At 46.4% G+C, this 13,040-nt stretch overlaps 1 protein-coding gene across 1 annotated transcript in view; it reads left to right on the top strand.

The window, feature by feature from the left end:
• The window catches only part of CASKIN2 (CASK interacting protein 2), a 53,763-nt gene that overhangs the window by 18,021 nt on the left and 22,702 nt on the right, over positions 1–13,040 (top strand). The window contains exons 2-4 of the mRNA XM_018561548.1: positions 10,132–10,183; positions 11,873–11,970; positions 12,095–12,240. Coding sequence (XP_018417050.1) covers positions 10,132–10,183; positions 11,873–11,970; positions 12,095–12,240 — 296 coding nt within the window. The remainder of the gene's footprint in view (positions 1–10,131; positions 10,184–11,872; positions 11,971–12,094; positions 12,241–13,040) is intronic.

Below are 13,040 nucleotides of genomic sequence, written 5' to 3'. Positions count from 1 at the left end.
ATCGGACAGGGGGGGTGGGGGGGCGGGTACAGCTGGCTCTGCATCTAGATGGACAGAGCCAGCTGTCACTCACGCAGCTGGGTGGATCCCGGCACAATTGTCGGGATCCGCTTCAGCTGCGGCGTCTCAGTATACCGCGAGCAGCAGCCCGCGGTATACTGAGCCTAGGGTGACGGGAGGACGCTAGTTTGTGTCCTCCCGTTACCCTAAGGAGAACTATGGGGAAAGGCCTTAACCCCATAGTTCTCCTTTTAAACGTTCCGATGGGATTTTTCGTACAAACGTAGGGGGTGGTATGGTTTAAAGGGTTAAATTGGACAAATGTATTTGCCTTGCAAGATCTTCCCTCACCAAATACCTTGTGGACCTGGTCTTTAGGATTGGGGTCCTCCTGAGGTGGACCAGGGTATCGAACCCCTGTCAAGAGCCTTGTGTCTCCGAGGTTCAGAGATTCAAGGCCCTTTCCTCGAAGGGTCCAGGGATTTGAGGCCCTTCCTCTTTGAGGGCCAGAGCACCTTTGTGCACTTTTGTATGTAGTGTGATTACACACTTTTCTAATATGATTGGTTAAGATGAACGCATCTTCACTCCTGTTTACTTCAGCGAACATTCCGTTTTCAAAGCAAACATCCATTTTGCTAAGTAACCAATTTCTACAACTTTTTAAAATATGCTCCATAACATGTTCTAAGCACCACATCATGACCATGAAGGCAGGGCCGGATTTCCCGCAAGGCCAACATAGCCCGGCCTTGGGGCAGCAGGGAGTAGAGGGGCAGCAGAGGTGTGGAATTCCTATCTCCCGATGCTTGGGACAGGCGGGTAGTTGTTTTCTACATTTAGCCCTGCTTTGGACAAGCAAAGCTAAATGTACAGCGGGGAAGCCGCGACTTGTTTTTGTATAAGCGATCCCGGCGATGTCGCCGAGATCACTTGTATGCAGCCTGCATGTCTGCCATTCTCCATGTGGGGGGATTTGGCGGGTAGGGGGGCACATTGAGGAACCTGGCCTTGGGGCAGCAGAGAGAGTAAATCCGGCCCTGCATGGAGCTCTACATTCAGTATCATGCTATGTTTAGTAAATTTGGACATTTTATGTATTTTCAGTGGTAATTACTCATCTTTAGATTAAATTAGTTTGAATTTCTTACTTCCGAGATGTTTCCATTTCCACAATTATAAATATTCTGTTGGATGGGGGAACTCATTAGATCAATTTCAGTAGTTATCCTTACCTTGTGAATTCATGCAAAAACTGATCAGAAGCTAGTCAGCCATGTTTTTACTGTGGCTTTCTACTCCGGGAACATAGGAAATGTTCTATATCCTCTGCTGCTGCTGAATGATTTCCTAAAATACGCAACATTAGACCATTAAAACTCCTTACAGTCTGGAACTCTGGATGAATAACATTTTTAGAAGGTTTAGATAAAATGGGATTTGAACTAATGAGCTTAAAAGGAATGTGAAGCCCCCGGTGTATAACTTGATTTTTAAGCAGCGTTATCTGCTGACACATGGAAAATTGTTAATTTCTATAGAGTACGAATATCTCGCATTTGTTTTTTTTACTTTGCACAAATCAAAGTCAAAACCCGCTTTACATTACATGTAATCCTCTTAAAGTGAACCTGTGTCCAGACTAAGCGTACTTAAGCATCTACATCTTCAGAACCAGCAGTAAAAGAACTTTAAAACAATCCCCCATCCATCACTGTAGTTATAGGTATTGTGAAGAAATTAATTTTCAAAGTTAACGGCATTGAAATCTCAGCCATTTTCTATGGAGAGCAGAAGATTTTCAGCCTGTCGGCCCCCTAATGTAGACACAGGCGTTTTGTGAACTGTAAAAATTCGACTGAAACCCAAATTTAGAATCTTTATTTTGGCGTTTCATGATCTTTGAGGTTGAATACTTCACAGTACAAGCAGCTAGTGAGGTCAGGGACAGCTTGTTTTAGGGTTAGTTCACACCATATGCAGTGCGTTCCGGCCTGATTTTGGCCAGAACGTACCATCGCATTACTGCTTGCAGCATTTTGATCGCACCGGACCGCACTGCAGACACAATGTGCCTTGCGATCCCGTGCGGGCGATCGCATTGCGGCCGGCCCTTTTACTGCTTGCTAAGAATGTGTAATACCTTCAATGTCCATAGTCTGGGCACAGGTGCTGAATTCCATTCCTAGGAGAACACGTTCCTGTATTGGAAAAAATGGGGGGGGGGCTTCATGTGCTTACTGCTGCGCTCTATCTCTTGCTTGGTGGCACATTCTGTGGAACCCGGGGGGCTGGGCAAGCTTCAGTTGGGGGGTAACATCCTGCAGGAAGAGGAAAAATTGACAACCATGGTGGACACGTACCAACAGTTGATGTAAGTAGAATAGTATAGCACCGCTTTCCACTACCGTATTTATGGTCTGGTTTCATTTTACATATAACAGATTCTGGGCGTACCTCTCCTATAAAACAGGTCCTAAAAAGAAAAAAAATCCTAGTAACATCAGAGGCATCAACCTTGGGAGACGCTTACCGGGATCAAGGAGTCCCATGTGCACGAAGTGCGCCACAACTAAAAGTGGGTATGGTGAATTGTAAATAGGGGGTGTGGCTAAATAAACTCATTTCACTGTATAAATGCTCCAATCCCCGTACAAAGATTTCCCCAAAGCTTTCCTGTAATAACCAACAGGGCATACCATACCCTTCACTTCACAGGAGAAACTCTTCAGACTAAACCTTTGCTGGTAGCTCAATAGAGACGCATCGGGCCGGGACTTTGCCGTGACCGTCGGGCTAGAGATTACACCAGTCACCTTTTAAAAATGGAACAGTAAAAACACCATTGTGCTCTAAGCCAACGAACCGCTTTGATTACATGAGATGGAACAACTTCCGCCTAAAACAAAAAATCCGTTGTCTGAAAAGGTAACTGTACTGTTGCCTAAAAACACAAGTCGGGTATAAGTCAGTCTTGTATTACATTACTATCTATAAATAAATACCTGCCTAGCCTCAGAAGATGAATACTGCATCCTATGGCCTGTGCCCAAGATCACCAACCCCACCGGCAGGGCTGCTTCTGGGACAGGTTTTTGCCTGTCAACCTCTGGATGGGTGTGTCTCTAATGTACTTTTTATGTCCACATTTATTTTCCAAAACAAATATACAAGAAGTTAAGCCCCAACCAGCCGCATACATGGTGCAGCAGCCAGGACTTGACAACTTGGAAATGCTCAAAGCTGGGCACTTCTGGGTTCATTTAGCTTACAGCAGTTCAGTGAACTACTGTTCCCATATCGCCTCTTGCTTGCCATCTCAATGCCCCCTGCAACCGGCCCAGGTTCACAGAGGGCAAAGGTGAGCCCAGCAACCACAAGGGGTCTTTACCAAGACTGTCATTGGAGGAGGCGGGGGGATGGGGGAGAGGGCACCTCCCTGAAATAATGGCAGAGGAGCTAATGCTTCCCCTGCTATCGGCTGCTTTTTTTTTTGTATTCTGACAGATGCTGCCATCAGAATAAAATAAAAACCATACTTCTTCAGGTCCACCTCTGCTGATTGACAGCAGCAGTGGGTGGGTGCAAAAGCCAGCCTGATATTGGTTATTGCACATTGAAATAGCCAATAGCAATCTAGCGATTCATTCTCATGCTGTCTTTTTTTTTCACTCTGACGGCAGCTGCTGTCAAAATTTAAGACAAATAAAAGCAGATAGTGGGGATCCCGGAAAGGTTTACTCAGCTAGAAAGAGCAGTGTAAACCATTCCGGGATAAAATGTTTTTCTCCCGGGCGTCGGGGAGCCGCCATCTTATTGCAGACTCCTGGAATGTCTGGGAGAGTTGGGATGTCTAGTTATGGCTCTCTGGTGTATCTGTAGAAGTGCAAACCTTGAGGAAGCTAGTACGTCTGTTAGACCCCGTTCACATTGAGCGATTTATCGCGCGGTAATTCCCGCGATATCGCGCGGTAATTTGCCGCGGTAATAAATCCGCTTTTTTGAGCGGATTTAGCCGCGATTCAAGCTTGCTCAATGCAAGCCTGAACGCGACATCGCGCGGCAAATCTCGCAATGTCGCGCAATATGCAAATCGCGCGACAAACGCGCGATTTGCATATCGCGCAGTGGGAACGGGGCCAGTCTCTGACCACATGCACAGAGCTGCTCTACTATCCAATGACAAACCTCCAATACAAACAATAGGCTGAGAACAGTCGGGAGCCGATTGTGTTACCTAGAGCTGAATATCCTTCAACATACCGCTTCGTACTTCAAGTCAAAGGGCAGACATGTAGAGACAGGAGATGTGGGATGTGCACCAACATCCTGTGCACGGACCAAATACAAATATCAGATTAAAAATGGTGCAGAATTCTGCAGTACACCAGCAGGGAATTGAGGACAAAGCTTAATATGACAAGTCCAACTTCTAAACTGGGAGATCTGAAAGGAACTGAAGGAAGTTGGACGCTGCGTGCCCTATTTTCTGCTTCATTGGCCCTGCATCTGTCAAATTAAATATTGCACTTAATTCCTAGTCCTGCATGCCGGTTCCATGATGGATCACTGAGCACAACGCAACTGGCGTGTGTGTGTGTATATATGTATGTATGTGTACACACACACACACACACACACACACATTTTAACAAACTAGAACACTCGGTGAAGATTTCCGATTAAACTCAATTTTTAAATAAATTAACAGAGAACTATTGATAGCTGCAATAGTTCTTTTTTCGGGCTGTTTTTCCTTTATTTTAACTTGATAATTCTGAGAAAAACACTTCCTACGCCTGGGTGACTACACTCACTGCTCCACTGTCTCAAACGTGTCTGCCTTTGTTCATCTCCATTACATGGGAGATTAGCGATTCACAGAATGTAGATCCCTAAAGTGACACTAAACTCAGGAGTTAAGAGAACTAAGGGGTAAGTGTTTTTCCCCATAGTTCTCTTTAGGGTCATGGGAGGACATATACTAACCTCCTCCTGTGACCCAAAGCTCAGTATATAGCGGGCTATTGCCTGCGATATACTGAGAGCGCCGCAGCCGGGACGGATTCCGACAATACTGTCTGGATCCACCCAGCTGTGTGAGTGACAGCAGGCTCTGCCTATCTAGAGTTTCCCTGTTCGTTCCTCCACTCAGCGCTGGAAGATCGGAGAGGGGAGGGGGGGAATCCCTGCGGGGACGGTCACCGTTCACTGCAGGGAGATGATCGGGAAGTGAGCGGATCGGCTGCATGTTTCTGCTCACTTCCCAATCAATAAAGCCAGCTTGTGACAGCTTCTTTGTCACAGGTCGGCTCTAACTATTAAGCTGAGTGGAAATCACTCACCTCGTAGTTCTCCTTTTAATGTTCAAAACACAAATAGCTCAGTCATAAAGACGCAAGCCATGATTGTAAAACACCGGTCCAAACAGAATGATAAACACTGTCTACCCTCATATGTGGGCGACGATACCCCCCCAAAAAAAGGTACGCTGGGACAAAGGGCGGGGCGACTTGTCTTAGGCTGGATTCACACCTGGGCATAGCATAGGCACGTTTTTTCTGCTCGTTTTCTTTTTGCTTTTTTAGCACGTTTTTCCGTTCAGTGAAACGCGCGTTTCACTGGCGGTATGATTTCACTGTTTGAGCATTTTTCAGCGCTTCAATCAGCGCTGAAAAACGCCCGGGTGTGAACCCGGCCTTAGAGAAGATCGATACTGACAGAACCTCTGACAAAAGATAAGTGAAGGTGAGCCCATCTATTGATTGGACGTTTAATTTCCCGCCACAACATCAGCTGCGAATCAGGTGTGTCAGTTGTGTCAAATCTTCCCAGCAACAGCAGACTGCAGGTGTTCCTGCGTAGTAACAGCTGTGGGGAAACCAGAAACTGAGTAAGCAAAGCTCTATAACGGGTGGGCAAACTGCATCCCTCCAGCTGTGGTGAAACTGCAAATACTATCATGCCTCTGCCTCAGGGTTCGTTCACACCATAGGGCAGTGCGTTCTGGTCAGAATCGGACCGGAACGCACTGCCGGGCTGGAGGGGGTGTGGCGGACCATTTGAAGTGAATGGCACTGTAGCCACGCCCTGCGGCCGCAATGCGATCGCCCACACGGGATCGCAAGGGACATTTTGCCTGCAGTGTGCCGGCCGCAATGCTGCCAGTGTGTTCCGGTCCGGTTTTGACCGGAACGCACTGCTCTATGGTACGAACCCTCAGGGAGTCATGCCTGTGGCTGTCCACAGACTTGCAATGTCTCATGGGACTTGTAGATGCACCACAGCCGGACGGACGGAGTTTGCCAAACCCTGCTCCAGAAGCTGTTACAAGTCAGGCCCTGATCACACTTAGATGTTGGATTTTTTCAGGCTTTTTTGAGAGTTTTTTGGCCAAATGAAAGGCCATCTGTGACGTCATGCAAAAATGCTCCCAAAAATGCTTGTGACACACTTTTTAAGGCGTTTCCATTGGAATGTACAAATCTGCCTGAAATGAAGCTCATTAACTTTTTCAAGCTACAGGGTTTTGGTAAAAGCGACAGAACGCTCATATGTGAACAGGGGACATAGAAAACATTGAGCTTCCTTGTGTTCAGCATTTTGTAGGTTTGAGTTTCAATGTTTGAACAGGGCCTGAAGGGGACTAATAGGGGGCGCAGGGGGGTTACAATTCTATGGGGCCACTTCATAAACTTTGTGGCCCTAATAGGAGTGAGGGGAAATCTCCCTCTTGTGAACAAAATACCTCTAAAGGCCTAACAGAAATTCAAATCCTTTCTTACTCTGTCATTTGGATGGAGATGGACGTTATTTACAATAATGTATAGTGTAGAACAGGAGTGTGTAAACCCCGGCCCTCCAGCTGTGGGGTAACTACAAATCCCATGATGCATCTGTCTCTGGGAGTCATGCCTGTGGCTCTGAGAATCTTGCAATGCCTCATGGGATTTGTAGTTGCACTACAGCTGGAGGGCCTGAGTTTGCCTGCCTCTGTTGTAGAACATATTTTCAGAACTTGGGGCCACTGACTATAGTTGATTGGTATGATTTTTCCTTCCTCAAAATTCACTTTTAACTGAGCAGAGATGGAATATTGTGCATTTTTCTCCTGACCAAACCTCAGTCTGTGGCTTTAGCTGTCAGCCAGCATCTAAGACATTCTACATGAGGTCATTCTGCTCGGTGTCGGCAGTTTATTTTTATTACGGTCTTTTTTTGGAAAAAAGGAACCAAGGAGCCAAAACATTGTTCTGTTTGCTTTTAAATCCTAAAACTCTGCCGTTCTATGGAGGCTTGTCACTGCTTATCCTGTTCGTTTGGGTGCAAGAGACTTGAATTCTGGGAAAATCCACCTAATCAGTTGAAGGTTGTGGGTGTGGGGGGAAAGAGCCCCCTGCATGTTCAATTGTTCTAGCGAATCTACAGCTCTGAGATAATATCCTGCCGTAGAAGTGGAAAACTGGTGTGATGACAAATCCTTCAGGACGGTTACATGACCCCTTTCCTGTCCCAGCCCTGCAGACAGTTGTGTGACACCCTTTTACAGACTAAAACTGACTGAGAAAAAAAGGAGGAAAAGCAAACAGAACAATATTTTGGCTCCTGAATTCGTTTTTAACCATTTCAGGACCATATGACATATCTGTACTTCTAGTCTTGAAGTGTTTATCATGGCTGCTGCAGTCTCATTGGTGCTGACACTGTCCTTCCTACTGGAGGGTGACTACTTTTGTTCCCCATGGTCCCTGTGCGTGTTGTAATGTAGTCACCGCTCCAAACTCACTCCTGTGATGGACTACAATCTCATGTTTAGTTTACTTTGTATTGGGATTGTAGTCCATCACAGGAGTGAGTTTGGAGAGGTGACTACATTACAACACGCACAGGGACCATGGGGAACAAAAGTAGTCACCTTCCAGAAGGAAGGACAGTGTCGGCACCAATTCAGAGATGATTTGAGGATCTACAGCCGAGTGATACACAAGATACATTTTTGATAATAGTTAAGGTACTTGGATGCATTTTAAGATTTCGCTTCTGAGTTTAGTGTCACTTTTAACTTCAAATGGTTTTTAAGCTATTTCAAATGCGGATTAAATCCCTTACAATGGATGTTGCTGCTTGATGTTTAAGGCCTCGTTCACAGAAGAGGCAGTGCGTTCCGGCCCGATTCTGGCCAGAACGCACTGCCTCGCATTGCGGCCAGCTCACTTTTTTTTGGGGCAGTAGGGGGCGTGGCGGTCCATTGAAGTGAATCCAGCCACAATGTGATCAGCCCCAACGGATCGCAAGGCACATTGTGCCTGCGGTCCGGTATAAACAAGATAGTGCTTGCAGCATTTTGATTGGATCGGACCGGACCGCAGGCATAATGTGCCTTGCGATCCCGTGCGGCCGATCGCATTGCGGCCGGAGGTCGTGGATACGGTGCCATTCACTTCAATGGCCCGCCACGCACCCTCCTGCCCCACTAAAAAGTGAGCCGGCCGCAATGCGAGGCAGTGCCTTCTGGCCAGAATCTAGTGTGAACGAGGCCTAAAAGTTTTAGCTTCTAGCAGAATCATCTACTCCCCTGAGCACTGGTTTTGATATCCTGTTTCAGGGTGGCTCCATTCCCTTGTGGGGTCCTATGGAGCCACCCTGCTGTGTTCTAGTAAGCGGAGTGTGTCACAGGCACAGCAAGGCAAGCCACTTCCCTCCCCCTTGCTCCTACGTCCTGCTCCCTTCTCAAAGCTTACTAGCTGGACGAATGCTGGAGACTGTGCTGTCCCTTGTGATCTTGCACTGAAGAGGAAGTTCAGAGAAGCAGAGCAAAGAGAGTAGGAGTCATCTGCTTGATCTGGATTCATTATTGGAAAAAAAGTGTCGAGTTTAATACTGCTTTTTTAACCGCTTTGAAGAAGTACTCCTGGTCAGACTTTTCTTAACCCTCACAGTGGGACTCCTCCCGCACTGCAAGGGTTAAGTGCATGTTTTCATCTAGGTGCCCAACTCAAAAAAGTTATACTCAGCCAATACTGGGAGCCAGCTGGCTCTTAGGCCCTCCGCTGCAGTGGTCTAAGGCCACGTTCACACTTGGGCATATCATGAACGCATGTCAAATTAGCGCACACAAGTGTGTGCTTCCACATGTCTTCACAATACGTGCACAAAGGTGGAACGCACTTCGTAATGCCACCCCAAATGCGGCCCAGTAAATGTTTTTCTTTTTCTTGCATGTGCGTGAGAACATGTGGGGAGAAAGAACGCATGTCACTGAATTTGTGACATGTACTACTTTCCGCGTTTGGCATGCCTCCAGGAACCCAATGGAGATCAATGTGGACGTGCAACAAGTGCGGGAAGCCAATGAACACAAACGCACAGGAACACTGCGAGGCCCATACGTGAATGGGTCCTAAGGATCCACACCTCATCATGTCTAATACTCAGTGTATAGGATGCGAGGACGTCACTGCAGCGTAGAAGGGGAGAGGCTGGAGCACTGTGACAGCCAGCCGGCTGCGTGGTTCGGGTGAGTATAACTTTTTTTTTTTAATGTTTGTACCTAGACCAAAATGAGCACTTAACCCTTGAAGAATGGGTGTAGCCCCACTGCAAGGGTTAATATAATAATGTTTCCCAGAGTTCTGCTTTAAGCGGTCAGTGCCGTACATACCTCCCTGTTTCTGACCAGCCACAAGCACGCAGAGGCTGACTAGAGACCCTCTTTCTTGTCTGAAAACAGCGGATACAATTCAGTCTGTGTATACAAAATGCCAACAATTTTTATGGAATGTGAAGCAGAACAAAAATGCCATTTCTGTGCAGTATGAAGAGAGGGAGAGATGCATAAATACCACATCTGAAGAATGTTCTAATGAGAATGACAAGGGACACAACAGTGAAGACCCAGAATAGGATCTCTAAACTGGGACCACAAAGACGGAAAACGCACATAACGTATGGGGCAGGTCCTGCTCTGCGCTGTACCCTCCAGATTACGTAAGCTGAGTTATTGGGGTGGAATTCCTGGGCGCCTGTAGACTTGACACCCCTCCGCATGATATGGCATGATTGCATACTCTCATTTGCTCGTTTTCTAAGTGTAAAGGATATTAAACAGCTTGTTTTGTCTTTTACTTTCAGAGCTTCTCGGATCAACCAAAAGGTTAAATGTCAATTATCAAGACAGCGATGGGTAAGTCAACACTTTAAAGATAACCGGTCTATGAAGAGTGCACATGTCCAGAGAGTCATTTTGTGGAATCTGTGTTGCAATGAATGTTATACTATAAGGCCTCATACACACAGGCAGTTGGGGAATTCTTGCTCAATGTTGCAAAGAATTATTCAACATGACTCGTCCAAAAGGAATGATTAGTCCCCATGCACACAGCACTTTTATGTGCGGTTGGGGATTCCTACAGCAAGAACCTATAGATTCTTACAGCAGGAATCCCAGGTGTCTCTGTTCAGATGCGGCTGCTGTGCCTGTTTAAGGTAATGACATGGTGACAGCTGCTGCATCTGTCCGTGGCTGTCTGCGTGTAATCCTACATGGTATGACTGCCAGTGGAATGGAAGAGATGCTGGTTCTAGGATTGAGGGCTAGTTTACACCAGCCCCAGTGCGTTCTGACGCAATTTGCTTCCGTAACGCACTGGATCACATCCCAGCCGGTTCACTGCTTTCTGGGGCGGGAGGGGGCTTGGCAGTGCATTGAAGTCTAGTGGCCGCAGAGCGATCACCCGCACTGGAACGCGTGGCACATCAATGCATGCGTTCCGGTCCAATCAGAAAAAATGCTGCAAGCACTGATCGCAGGCATTGATGTGCCATGCATTCTGGTGCGGGCGATTGCACTGCAGCAGGGGGGCGTAGCTGCGGTGCCATTGACTTCAATGCACTGCCACGCCCCCTCCCACCCCAGAACGCAGGGAGTCGGCCAGGATGCTATCCACTCCGTTCCGGCACCGAATTGTGCTGGAACGCACTGGGGCTGGTGTGAACTATCCCTTAAGCTCTCTCTGTCCCAGGACAAGCATGTCTGCTGATCTGCAGGGAAATCATACTATGTATGATTACATGTGGTCAGATGTGGCCAATGTCATCACCTAGATTGGGCACAGCGGCCACATCTTTCTGGGCACACTGTTCCTGCCGTAATTATCCGCAATTATCCATAAGTTCTTGATCCAGGAATCCCAGAACGCACATGAAATCCCCGTGTGCATGGGATCTAATAATTCATCTTGGAAAAGTCATGCTGAATAATTCCTTGCAGCATCGAGACAGAAAAATGCCCATACAATGCCAATACAATATACCTTTTATACAGCTAGTGGGCTGCTTTCTGCAAATGTGCTGAGGATTTAAATTCTTATCTAAAAGGAAAAACTTTTTTAAGTGGTAAGAGGTTAGAACCCCTGTCATGTCTTAATTGCGGTCTGTTTGCAAGCTGGGAAGGTTCACTCTCTCGATTTCGTCCTGGGGTCCGTCACATTATGACTTGTCACCAGAACAGGAAAAGGGTGAAAATCTTTGAATGCTGCAGTGCAGGGGTAGCCTCGCCGCAAGGGTTGAGATTTGATTTGCCAGGAGTTCTGCTTTAAGGCAGAATGCGAAACTGTATGGGAATCAGAAGAATACTTACATGTAGTCTGCTGTTTAATGAGTTATTCTGCTGGTCATGCCATAGGGATGGAGATCTGTTATACAATGAAAGCAGCAAATCAAGGTAGATACATTTTTAAAAGTACCATCTAGATATCTTCAAGTGATTTAACAACTACAACTTATGTTCGCGATATTGCAAATATTTTTGTGCGTGGGATTTGCAGAAACGGAAATGTAAAATGATTGCAGACTAAGATTTCTATGCTGACAGGTTTTCGGCTCTGCACCATGCTGCCCTTAGTGGGAACTCTGAACTCCTCCTTCTACTGCTGGACACACAGGCGGCTGTGGACATCAAAGATGGCAATGGTGAGTTTGTCATAGAGGAATGCTATAAAAATGATAGTGACATGTGACCACTATATGGATTAGTGTGATACAAAATGGACATTCGGCTCACAGCCAGTTATCGCCATTATGTGTATCCATGCAGGCATGCGCCCCTTGCATTATGCAGCATGGCAAGGCCAGCCAGAGCCTGTACGACTTCTTCTTCGAGCTGCTGCCAGTGTCAATGCGGCCTCCAATGATGGACAGATTCCCCTGCACTTAGCTGCACAGTATGGGCACTATGAGGTGGTAAGTACAAGTGTATGGGAACATTTGTCTGAATTCTCTGTAATATTTTCTTTTACGGTGTGAAATATAAGAGTATCTGCATCCCGATGTCCTTGTCATTTTTTTTACATGTACAGGGAACGTACAGCTGACAGAGATGCGTCACTTTCCTTTTAGTTTCATACATGGGTCTTAACATGACAATCTGTCCATAAAACACATAGGAGGAGACACTAACTACATTTTAATTATAGGGTAGTTAGATTGAACTTGTCTAAATGTGACCTTTTGTTGTACTCGCAAGCAGTTATAACGGCACTCCTGTATTGAATACAGATGCTGTGTATACAAATGCCACTATGGAGACAATTGTTGCAACAATGCTTTTGTTATTTACCATTTGTCAGACTGTCCGCAAAGTGAAGGGGGAGAGTAGTGGAAAATGGCGCATATACACCGATCCGCCGTAACATTATAACTACTGACGGTGAAGTGTGAAGTGAATAACATTGATTATCGCATTACAATGGCACCTGGAAGTGGGTGAGATATGTTAGGCAGCAAGTGAACATTTTGTCCCTGATGTTGATGTGTTGGAAGCAGAAAAAATGGGCAAGCGTAAGGATTTGAGTGACTTTTGACAAGGGCCAAATTTTGTGATGGGTGCTCATGCTGACCCCTGTCCACTGCCAAAAGAGCGTACAGTGGGCATGTGAGCAAAAGGACTGTATGAAAAGGTGGCTTGGTCTGATGAATCAAGTTTTCTTCTACATCATGTGAATGGCCGGGTGTGTGTGCATCGCTTACCTGGGGAAGAGATG

This window comes from Nanorana parkeri, unplaced genomic scaffold, assembly GCF_000935625.1.
Source record: "Nanorana parkeri isolate BGI_ZX_2015 unplaced genomic scaffold, ASM93562v1 scaffold529, whole genome shotgun sequence".
Classification (NCBI taxonomy): Eukaryota; Metazoa; Chordata; class Amphibia; order Anura; family Dicroglossidae; genus Nanorana; species Nanorana parkeri.
Note: the sequence above shows the minus strand (reverse complement) of the source record. Positions and strands in the feature narration are given on the sequence as shown.